Here is a 12,587-nt window from a genome sequence, read left to right as displayed (position 1 = left end):
CATGGCACCCACCTGTTCCCAATTTGCCTGTTCACCTGTGGGATGTTCCAAATAAGTGTTTGATGAGCATTCCTCAACTTTATCAGTATTTATTGCCACCTTTCCCAACTTCTTTGTCACCTGTTGCTGGCATCAAATTCCAAAGTTAATGATTATTTGCAACAAAAAAAAAAAAGTTTATCAGTTCGAACATCAAATATGTTGTCTTTGTAGCATATTCAACTGAATATGGGTTGCAAATCATTGTATTCCGTTTATATTTACATCTAACACAATTTCCCAACTCATATGGAAACGGGGTTTGTATGTTCGTCACAGAAAATGAGCCAAAGTCAGTGAGTCTCAGTTTGAAAAATTAATTATTTGCATAATTTTTGTTTTAATAAAAAATAAAAACGGGTCCCACTGAAGAAACTTACATTTAGCCCTAATTTAGTTAGGGCCGCCCTGCATGTAAATTGTTGTTGTCAATGAGCCCTACGCGCTGATTGGCCTTCCTCGATCACGTGACGACGGGGGAGTGATCAGACACAGTCCACATGACAACTGCTGGGTGTCACATTGTTGCAGGAAGACAGCAGGAGGCAGGCCGGGCTCCGTGGACCAGCCCGGCCCACCTCTTCGTTTCAACTGGTGTTCTGACGCGGCCGACATGTTGACGCGAGACTCCTCCAGCTTCTTTTGTCTTTCTTGCCAACTTTGAGCATTTTTTTCTAATTTTCTTATTGTTACACGCCGGATGAATCAGCCGTTTTCCCGCTTCCGGGCTCGAACTGCGACCGTTTTGGTTGTGATGCGTCTTCTTCCCGTTCGCACTCACACCGCTTTGGATTCCCTCTGGTGGATTTGTTCTTTGTCAGAATGGCGCGTTTCGCCGACGAGCTCCCCAGCCGCTATGGAGGGAGTGCCGGCGGCGCGGGAGGAGGTGGAGGCGGCGGCGGCGGCGGCGGGCGAGGAGCACCGGGCGCCGGGAGAGGCGGAGCCCGGGGTGGAGGCGCTCCGGGCGGTCAGAGGATGTACAAACAGTCGATGGCCCAAAGAGCTCGGACCATGGCCATTTACAACCCCAACCCCGTCAAGCAGAACTGCCTCACTGTCAACCGCTCCCTCTTCATCTTCCGGGAGGACAACCTCATCCGGAAGTACGCTAAACGTATAACGGAGTGGCCATATCCTTTTCTTTTTGTACACTTTGCTACCTTTCAATCTGTCAACCACATGATGCTGATTAGGCAGGAACATCGACGTCTTGCTTCCGCGCAACACTGGATGCACCTGTCGCACCACGCACACACACACACACACACACACACACACACACACACACACACACACACACACACACACACACACACACACCCGCTTGTATTTGTTATCTTCTTGAGACCTCCGAAAAATGCCCCCCTCTTTAGGTCCACCCTTTCTAGATATATAATTATTTGTATTTACAACATTAATAATACATACATACTATTCAAAAATAAAAAAAGGTAAGCTTTTAGTTAATTTTACTCGACAAAAGTGACATTTTGGCAATAATAATCTGAATTTTACTTGGCAAAATTATGACAAAAGTCATAATTTTACTCAAAAAATGTCGCTATTTTACCAGAACAACAAAAACAAAGGGCAATTTTGTGATAAAAGTCAGACTTTTATATGACAAATGTCGCCATTTTTCATTAAAAAGTAATTATTTTACATAGAAAATGTAATACATTTACGAGAAAATATTGCAATATCACAGAAACAGACAGAATATGAGAAATTGTTCCCAATTTTACAAGAAAAAAGTCGACACATTGTGAGAAAAAAACTTCTTTGAGTAAATTTTTTTTGTAATTGGTTTTTAATCTTCATTATTTACTTCAAGTTATTACAATATGACTCTATGTATATATATATATATATATATATATATATATATATTTATTTGATTTTTTAAATACATTTTCGACAAAGGGGGCGCATTTCAATTTCTAACCAAATTCCGGCGGGGGGGGGGGTTGAGTAAAAAATATATTCAGTCTAAGGCTGGACTCCCGGGGAGGGGATCCAGACTGAGACCAGGAAAAAAAGCCTCAATAGCCATAGCACACGCAAACAAGTTACAAAGAATACACAAGACTTGCAACAGAGTCAATTTGAAAAAACTCTCCTTTTTGGCACCAACATAATTTAGATTATACATTCAGGGCTACAAACGAGACATTCTCTATTAGATGCAATGTTTTCCCGTATCGGGACCATGGTTCCGGTCCTAACTTGTTTACCGGTCCTCATATGGAAGGTACTTTTCCTTGTTGGTGTCTCAAGAAGGGTAGAAATACAAGAACACACACACACACACACACACACACACACACACACACACACACACACACACACACACACACACACACACACACGCACGCACCCTAAGTAACCAGGTTTTTTTTTTTTGTGAAACTGCATTAAAAACCCCAGCACATTTTAAATGATGTGACATAAATATATGTGAATATAATATAATTGTTGCATTGAATGAGGGAGATAAAGAGTGTAGTGATGTGAATCCGACCATAACGCACGGTTCAATTTGATTCTGATTCTCGGGGTGATGATTTGATTCGGAATCGAATCTCGATTCAAACCGATTCTCACAACATATTATTGGGTATATAAATTATAAAGGGTGTAATGATTCGTTTTAATGATTTGATTTTGCCGATAGGGGGCGATATTAGTTTATTGAGAACGATATACAATCCAAAACGATTCAGTGAGTTGAAATTGATTCAGTAACTTTTTTAGCAAAAAAATAAAAAATCAATCAGAGTGACTGTGAAATAAATACCGGATACTGGACACTGTAGGTAAAATTTCCTTTATCCTTCTGTTATTTCTTGTTAGGGAGTTATGCATCAATGAATTATGGATGCAAACAAGCAAGTAAACAACAATTAATGGCCAATATTAATTAAATAAAGTGCAACCAACACTTTAGGTTAAATTAAAAAGAGGAAATACATTTTCAACATTCAAAACATTTTCAATAAAAGCTACAGTAACCAACATTTTAAACAGTAAACATACCTGCTACTTTTGCTGTTGTTTTTCAACATAAAAATAATACAATATTACCGGTAATATATAAAATGAAGTGCAACCGGTATCTCTTCAGATTGAATTAGCAGTAGATTTACCTGAGAAAATAACTGCTATCAAATCTTTTCAGATTAAGACAGCAGTGGTTTGACCTGCTACTGCTCATTTTAATAAACACGGAGCATCATAAAGACGTAACAGAAGTGACAGTGGATAAGTTTTGGCGACGGGCAGACAGACTTAACGTTTGACGTCCTTTATTATTAAAAGTGCTAAACTTCTTATATAAACTCTGCCGCTCTTAAATCTAATGTTGTCCCTTTTATTGTATTGATAAAATCGATGTATTCCCTTATAAAACCATTTCGGATCCATACCTATCATGCGAAAAGCAAACTTGTCGAGCACAGATCGATGTAGTTGAAACTAAGGAATATAAATCGATCTAAATATGTTACACCCCTAATAAATTATAATAGAACCCTTTCAAAACATGTTACATGTTACAATATGTTCACACTGCAGGGTATGTCCAATTCAGATTTTTTTGTCGAATTCGACCTTTTCAAATTACAAAAAAATGCGATATCTAATGTGAACGAAAACTGTTACTGAAAGGATTTTGTGCAATCAAAGTAAACTTTTTCTGAACCAAATTATTGTGAATAGACAATTAAGAAGGAAGAAAACTAGCATTTTAGCTCTTGCAGTTTGTGGGACATTTGTTTCGACATCTGCTCCGAAGAACGTGTGGGCGAGCAAGCGGAGACAGGAGTTGTGCAACATTGATGTGAGTTCCTAAAACATTATTTTCTGCATATTTGTCAACCATCTATTCTGCGGAATAATTATGACACTCGTTGCTTTTTGATGACGCGCTGATTCGATAAACGTGACCCGATCATTCGGATACATATATGATTTATATCCACATACGAAAGATGCCTGGGGCGGATTTGAACAGAGGTGGGTAGAGTAGACAGAAATTGTACTCAAGTAAGAGTACTGTTACTTTAGATATTTATTACTAAAGTAAAAGTAAGGAGTAGTCACCCAAATATTTACTTGAGTAAGGGTAAAAAGTATGTTGTGAAAAAACTACTCAAGTACTGAGTAACTGATAAGTAACCTGTTAGTTTAATGATGACGGCAACAAATAATGCACAAAAACATATAAATAGCAATGAGCAAATTCAGAGCCAGGAATATGTCTTAAGCAACTAAAACAATAATATATATTAAATAATAATACATTAACATAAAAAAAATTGAGCCACAATAACTTAACAGCACCATAGGCTCAGTAGGCAGAGATTCCAAAGGAAAATAACAAGTTAGGCTTTACGCAAACCATAAACTGGTAGGTGTGGGCTGCACCTGGGAACACTGTGCACTTCTGATTGGTGTTTCTATGCATGCGTGTGTGTGTGTGTGCGACTGTGCGTGTCTATGAGGCTGCAATGCGTTAATAAATGTCCCCAGATGATGTACATTTGACAGTGATTCATAGCAGGGAAGCTAACATCAGCCTACGGTGACAGCCAAAATATCTACTAACGTTACTTACCGCCATGTGCTTCCTCAAATTTGACGTTGAGTTCATGTAAGCTTGTTGTTGTTTTGCCGCTGAAACTTTATGTTTCAGCGGCCACATGGTCACATGACCGTCTGGCTCTGTTTGATTGGTGAAACGTAGTCAAACGTCACCAGTGACTGCATTTGATTGGTGAAACGTAGTCAAACGTCACCAGTGACTGCATTTGATTGGTGAAACGTAGTCAAACGTCACCAGTGACTGCATTTGATTGGTGAAACGGAGTCAAACGTCACCAGTGACTGCATTTGATTGGTGAAACGGAGTCAAACGTCACCAGTGACTGCATTTGATTGGTGAAACGTAGTCAAACGTCACCAGTGACTGCATTTGATTGGTGAAACGTAGTCAAACGTCACCAGTGACTGCATTTGATTGGTGAAACGTAGTCAAACGTCACCAGTGACTGCATTTGATTGGTGAAACGGAGTCAAATGTCACCAGTGACTGCATTTGATTGGTGAAACGTAGTCAAACGTCACCAGTGACTGCATTTGATTGGTGAAACGGAGTCAAACGTCACCAGTGACTGCATTTGATTGGTGAAACGTAGTCAAACGTCACCAGTGACTGCATTTGATTGGTGAAACGTAGTCAAACGTCACCAGTGACTGCATTTGATTGGTGAAACGTAGTCAAACGTCACCAGTGACTGCATTTGATTGGTGAAACGGAGTCAAACGTCACCAGTGACTGCATTTGATTGGTGAAACGCAGGCATGCGATAGATCCTACTTTGAAGGTCTGTCTGACAAACCAAAACAAACAAAGCGTGCATTAACAGATCGATAAAAATCAGTAGCGAGTAGCGAGCTGAATGAGATAAATGGAGCGCAGTAAAAGTAGCATTTCTTCTCTATAAATATACTCAAGTAAAAGTAAAAGTATGTTGCATTAAAACTACTCTTAGAAGTACAATTTATCCCAAAAGTTACTCAAGTAGATGTAACGGAGTAAATGTAGCGCGTTACTACCCACATCTGGATTTGAAACATTTCGAATTGTCCTGTTTCCAAAAGCTCCGGAGGACGATAATGTCCACGTCGGTCGCAAAAAAAACCCTGCGTTTAAATTGAATTGATTCATAATCTTAATAAAAATGTGGATGGAAATCGATTTTTTCCCGGCCCACATTTAAAATATTGTGCATTGTGAGCAAAATTTTACAATATAACTAAAACCATTCTTACTTACTAAACCATCCCATGTGTGATGTCTGAAGGAGTGTTTTCATGCATATTTGTACGTGCTATCGCAATGTAATCAAGCGAGCATTGTTAGCATGAGCTAATGTGCTAACACGTGCGTTGCGTCAGACGGCATAGACACGGACGGGAGGAGGTTGTGTTTAGAATAGCTAGTGTGTAGTAGCAGCTGTTACGGGGCAAGCACACAGAAATTGGTATACTACAACCAAACAAAGCAAAACATGCTTTATCATTGTCATGCTTCAAATCTGCTGTGCACTACTATTTATAGTCGCACGGAGTGTGTGTGTGTGTGTGTGTTTTCTTCTTCTTCTTCTTCCTGAGGGTGTGTAATATAAAACAATTGCAAAGCACTGATTTAGGGGCATAAGCTTGTAATTTATTTGTGTTATGATAACATTATCATTTATTTTTCTTTTAAAAATGTTATGTCATTTTGGTAAAATTACTAATTTTAAAATTATTATTATTATTATTATTTTTTACATTACTACGATTTTATTTTCCAAATAATTCATTTGTAATTTAACCTTTATTCAACCGTAAAAAAGGTTAAATAAAACATGTATAATTTGGAAAGTAAAATTATACGAATGGGAACAAAAAGAATTTCACAAGAAAAATATTGTAATGTTAAAATAAAATATGTTTTTCTTGTTGAAAAGGTAAAAAACATCTATATGTATTATTTTATTCGTTTATTATTTATTAATTATTTATTTATTTTATTTTATTACTACACCTCAGTACATCAATGTATTGCATACGGCAGTTAAAAATAATGCAAAGTAAGTGTGTTCGATTGATGGAGATGACGATAATCAGCTTGTCGAATGAGGGGGATTAAGATAATGTGCAATGCGTGTAAAAATCGTATATCAATGTGTTGAATGTGAGAGATATAAGTAATGTGTAGTGTGTTTAAAAGTGTCCATGAATGAGGTAAACAGTGCACAAGGCAAGTTGAAGCTCTGTCCATGGTGCTGAATTCATTTCCTTCCAAGCGCTGAAGGCTGCAACAAAACAAGCACTCGACTGGTGCTTATGTTGTGTCTCAAATCCAACAGCTGCATTGTTCGTGCACTTCAGTAAGTGTGCTTACGATGTTTCACAGTGACACGCTGTCCCAAATCGTTTTACTGTTTTTGTGGACAATATTTCTTCTTCTTCCGTTCACGACTTTCCAACTTTTGATATGATACCGATATCGGAGCGTAGAGTATTGGCCCATTATTATATTGATCCAATATAACATCAGCAAGTATCATACATACTTGTATTATTACTTGTATTATTTTGTAGTGTGGAATGTTCGAAAACGGTTGGTCAAGTGAAATGAGTCAAACAGACAGCAATAATAAGTATGAAAAACTCACACATGTTTAATATTAAATGGAATTACGCTGTTTTTAAATTGGTAATGTGTTAATAACTCTTTAAATTAAGCTCATGACGTAGTCATTTCAATGGTGCGGACACGTTTGTTACTGGATACTTTCTAATACGCTTCTGCCTTGGAGACTTTAAAATTACTTGATACTTGTTTGTATTGACAAATGTTCTGTTTTAGACTGCAATATTTCTCAATTAACAACACTTACCGTATATTTCGGACTATAAGTTGCAGTTTTTTTTCATAGTTTGGCCGGGGGTGCGACTTATACTCAGGAGCGACTTATGTGTGAAATTATTAACACATTACCGTAAAATATCAAATATTATTTAGCTCATTCACGTAAGAGACTAGACGTATAAGATTTCATGGGATTTAGCGATTAGGAGTGACAGATTGTTTGTTAAACGTATAGCATGTTCTATATGTTATAGTTATTTGAATGACTCTTACCATAATATGTTACGTTAACATACCAGGCACGTTCTCACTTGGTTATTTATGCCTCATATAACGTACACTTATTCAGCCTGTTGTTCACTATTCTTTATTTATTTTAAATTGCCTTTCAAATGTCTATTCTTGGTGTTGGGTTTTATCAAATACATTTCCCCAAAAAATGCGACTTATACTCCAGTGCGACTTATATATGTTTTTTTCCTTCTTTATTATGCATTTTCGGCCGATGCGACTTATACTCCGGAGCGACTTATAGTCCGAAAAATACAGTAATACGAATGTTTAGCTTGTGTGCTATTTTTTGCTGAGCTGTTGTGTAACCGCTCGCTCCCAGTAGCCAAAAGCCTACCATGTTTACCTTAAATAACTTGATTAGAATACAATAAAATGCAAACCATGTGTGCCTATTGGAGGACATTTAGATCTAAAATTGCTGTCCAGCTTTGCACAAGTAAACACGCTGCAGGACTGCGTCTATCGGAGATTATATCACACATTTTACATGTAAGCACATATTGTCAAGACGTGGACTATGGTGTGTTTGTTTTCCCGAGATGCAAGTAAAGCTGGACTGGTCATGGCGTGAAGGTGAATACATATTTATTTATAATACTCAAAGGAACAAAAAGCGCGCTCAAGGCCGATGTACAAACTTGACTAATGAAACAAAAAGACTTGCACGTGGGAAAAAAACTGTGAACAATTAAACAAAAACACTAACTGTGGCATTAATAGAAAAAAATTACTTGGACATGGCATGAAGTGCGCAGAGGTAGACAGAGTGTGACAGGGGTATGAATGCGGGATGTCGCCAGAACGACAAACTGAAAACAATGAACTTAAATACTATAGACATGATTAGTGAAAGCAGGTGCGTGACTCAAAACGTGAAACAGGTGCGTGACGTGACAGGTGAAAACTAATGGTTGCTATGGTGACAAAACAAAACAAAAGTGCACAAAAAGTCCAAAAACAAAACCGAACATGACTAAAACAAAACATGATCACACAGACATGACACATATAATCCCATACTTGATATTGAACTGATATCTAATATTGATATCGGCACACTCTTAATAGGAAAACAGCCTTTCAAATGAACACTACATACTACATTTTATTCTGACGTTCCGGTGTATTTTCAGTACAGTAAGGGAACAAAATGCAAAACAAAGCTGCTTAGCTTTTGTGTTTTGGCGATAAAAAAAAGAAGGCACTTTGATATATTTTGTGTATTAAAGATGGTAAAACCAATCGAATGTAGGAGCATACTGTATTATTAGCGGTGTAACGGTACACAAAAATTTCGGTTTGGTACGTACCTCGGTTTAGAGGTCACGGTTCGGTTAATTTTCGGTACAGTAAGAAAACAACAAAATATACATTTTTGGGTTATTTATGTACCAAAAAATATTTTTCTTACTGGAATATTTGATGTGAAGTAATCCGAACCTTGGATAGGTCAATAATTCATAATAGCATTGATTTTGATTCAATATTATGTTTTGAGCAATGACAGTTTGAAAGAAAAAAAAAAACAGCTTTGTTTTATTAGTCAACATTGCAACTTTTTCTAAATTACATTTAACCTTTAAGCTTTTTTATTTCACTTTTGTTATGTTTTTGTTTATTTTAATAGTATTTTTAGAATGTGCCGTGGGCCTTTAAAACATTAGCTGTGGGCCGCAAATGGCCTCCGGGGCACACTTTTGACACCCCTGCTATAGATAATAAAATTGCACGTTTATCATAACTCTCTCTCTCTCTCTGTCTCTGCCCATCCCTCACCAATGCTGCTGCACGCACAATTTGTTTTGTTTATAACCCCTTCTTAACCCTGAACGTACATTGAAAATACACGCAACTCTAACTAAAAATGCCGGACATTCGAGGTATTTAAGAAACTCCGCCCTGACAGCTCTGCAAAAGAGGACATGTCCGGTGAAAAGAGGACGTATGGTCAGTCTATCGTAGCCCGTTAGTTGCTAGCATGCCGTGTGTAGTGCCTCGGTGTGCATTGTTTACACAGCGTCCGTTACGCTACTTAATATGTCCGTGTGGAAACTCGTTCGGTACACCTCCGAACCGAACCGGAACCCCCGTACCGAAACGGTTCAATACAAATACACGTACCGTTACACCCCTATGTATTATAATTATATTTCAGCTTTTAGACACACTAGACACACTACTAGTGTCTTACTTAAAAGGTCTGGGAAATGTACTCAACCGAAGGCTACGTACTGACAATTCCGAAAAAGGAATACACGTACCGTTATACCCGTAATATAGAATGTTACAAACCACCAGATGTACTGCAAATATAGTAGCTGTTGACTTCATTGCTTTAAAATAAAAAACAAAAAAACAAAAACAAACTGAGTTTCCTGCATAGTACGCTATACATGAAGGGTCATAAACTTGCGATTTCTTTGCATTTCACAATCTCTCAATAGGCCCTGACCCCCGCGGGCAATGACCGAGTGAAAATGGATTGCAGAAGGAGGCGGCCGTTGAAAACAGTTGGAAATGCTCAACCATCTGGAAAGATCATGTATAGGCTGCTTTCTTTCCAGAAAGCCTTCAACCGGAGCACGTTTCTGCTTTAATGCACACATGGGTTCAAATGTAACAGCATTAGTCATTCTGCAACATGCACACCAAAAAACATTCATTTAATGACATACAGTCGTGGTCAAAAGTTTACATACACTTGTAAAGAATATAATGTCATGGCTGTCTTGAGTTTCCTATCATTTCTACAACTGTCATTTTTTTGTGATAGACTGATTGGAGCACATACTTGTTGGTGACGAAAAACATTCATGAAGTTTGGTTCTTTTATGAATTTCTGGGAAAACTTTGAAGTGTGTCTAAAAGTTGAGAACTTCTGTTCATTCGTCCAAAAGAACATATGTGGGGTCAGATTAGGGATGTCCTCATCCGATATTTGGATCGGATCGGCCGCCGATATTTGCCAAAAAATGCGTATCGGCAAGGCATGGGAAAATGCCGATCCAGATCCGGTTAAAAAAAAAACTTCGCTCCGTGTTTTCCAACGCACCTATTTAAATAATACATTCCACTTTTCTGCTGCTCCCTAATTTCTGTTCCACATTTTCCAGCACACCTTCAACACATCCACAGGTCTGTGGATTCTCACGTAGTTGCTTTTAGCTGCTGGCATTACACGACAGGCTCTTCTCACTCTTTTCTGTGTCTCCCTCTCACAGACAGCAAGCGCACCTTCTTACACACGTCACATACTGTCACGTCATACGTCACATACATATATGTCCTCTCCCAGCAGAGAGGTAGCAGCATGGCTAACGTTAACTGTGATGGTAGTGCAGCCGTGTGACCAACGTTCTCTCTGAGGTGCGCGCTTGTGCAATTGCGCACTGCTCAAACGTCCTCTGCGCATAGCAATTACATGCCACGCACAAAATAAGCGCATAACAATTTTCGACACACGGACACAACAGAGAAAACAGTTTTCGTCATCATTGTTCAAATATTGTAACGTCTGTTGAGACGCTTATCTCCATTCGGTGCCACACATCCACACCATCAAAATGCCGAGGCAAAAATGTCCAGATCAACACCGTCTGAAAAAATTAGTGATTTTTTTTAGTTGTGATTTCCTTCTCTGCATGAAAGTTTAAAAGTAGCATATATTAATGCAGTATGAAGAAGAATGTTTTAATGTAGACATGCAAGCCTTGAAAGAAAATTTTGAAAATCAAGACTACATTTCCTGCAAATGGGTGCATTTCTACCCTATATTTTAACTTTAGATTTATTCTCATATCAAACTCTTTTGGCTGTCTTTTTGACACTTACATCCGGCGCCCCCCTCCACACCCTGGATTATAAATAATGTAAATAATTCAATGTGATTATCTTGTGTGATGACTGTATTATGATGATAGTATATATCTGATAGTATATATCTGTATCATGAATCAATTTAAGTGGACCCCGACTTAAACAAGTTGAAAATCTTATTCGGGTGTTACCATTTAGTGGTCAATTGTACGGAATATGTACTTCACTGTGCAACCTACTCATAAAAGTCTCAATCAATCAATCAAAACACATAGAATCATCATACTGCTGTGATTATATGCATCAAGTGTTCATTCAAGGCTGAGGCAAAATATCGAGATATATATCGTATATCGCAATATGGCCTTAAAATATCGCAATATTAAAAAAAGGCCATATCGCCCAGCCCTAGTTTCAATGATGCCATTTCTGTTTGTCATGTATAATTTTGTCTATTTTGTGTTTATCCTTGAATAAACAGGTCAGTTTCTTGTTACCAACCATTGTGTATTATTCAAACTCCCCTAATTCAGCTGGCTAGTTGTTATCAAGAGTACTAAAACCCTTTTCAACATGATTCTGACAACTAAGTAGGCTAAATAACTTTAAACTTTAATACATGCTCGGATAGGCCAGTATCGGTCAGTATCGGTATCGGTCAGTATCGGTATCGGATCGGAAGTGCAAAAACAATATCGGTATCGGATCGGAAGTGCAAAAACCTGGATCGGGACATCCCTAGGTCAGATGTCACACATGTTGGACTTAAGAAAGGGTCATTGAGGGGCTTACGGTCAGGTTCTTCACACCAAACTCATCCAAGTACGCCTTTATATACTTTTGTAGTTAAATTGGGCCTTTTTCCGACCTGTTCGCACAAAACTGGAGTAAAAATGTCCTGGCATGCTTTATGATTGTTGACAACATTCTTGGGTGGAGTCCAGCCATGAAAGAATAATGAATTGTCCGTATAGTACTTGGAGTGCCGTAAGATTCTGTTTTAATGTTTAATGTT

General features: G+C 38.1%; 1 protein-coding gene across 4 annotated transcripts in view; it reads left to right on the top strand.

Moving 5' to 3' along the window:
* The first annotated feature begins 575 nt into the window (after positions 1-575).
* The window catches only part of cacna1bb (calcium channel, voltage-dependent, N type, alpha 1B subunit, b), a 439,095-nt gene continuing 427,083 nt past the window's right edge, over positions 576-12,587 (top strand). For all 4 annotated transcript variants that reach the window (XM_061980760.2, XM_061980758.2, XM_061980759.2 and 1 more), the window contains exon 1: positions 576-1,169. In XM_061980760.2, coding sequence (XP_061836744.2) covers positions 862-1,169 — 308 coding nt within the window. In that variant the 5' untranslated portion in view covers positions 576-861. The remainder of the gene's footprint in view (positions 1,170-12,587) is intronic.

The sequence above is a fragment of the Nerophis lumbriciformis genome, linkage group LG20 (assembly GCF_033978685.3).
Source record: "Nerophis lumbriciformis linkage group LG20, RoL_Nlum_v2.1, whole genome shotgun sequence".
Lineage (NCBI taxonomy): Eukaryota > Metazoa > Chordata > Actinopteri > Syngnathiformes > Syngnathidae > Nerophis > Nerophis lumbriciformis.
The sequence above is the reverse complement of the archived record's forward strand: the minus strand, read 5'-3'. Positions and strand labels throughout refer to the sequence as shown.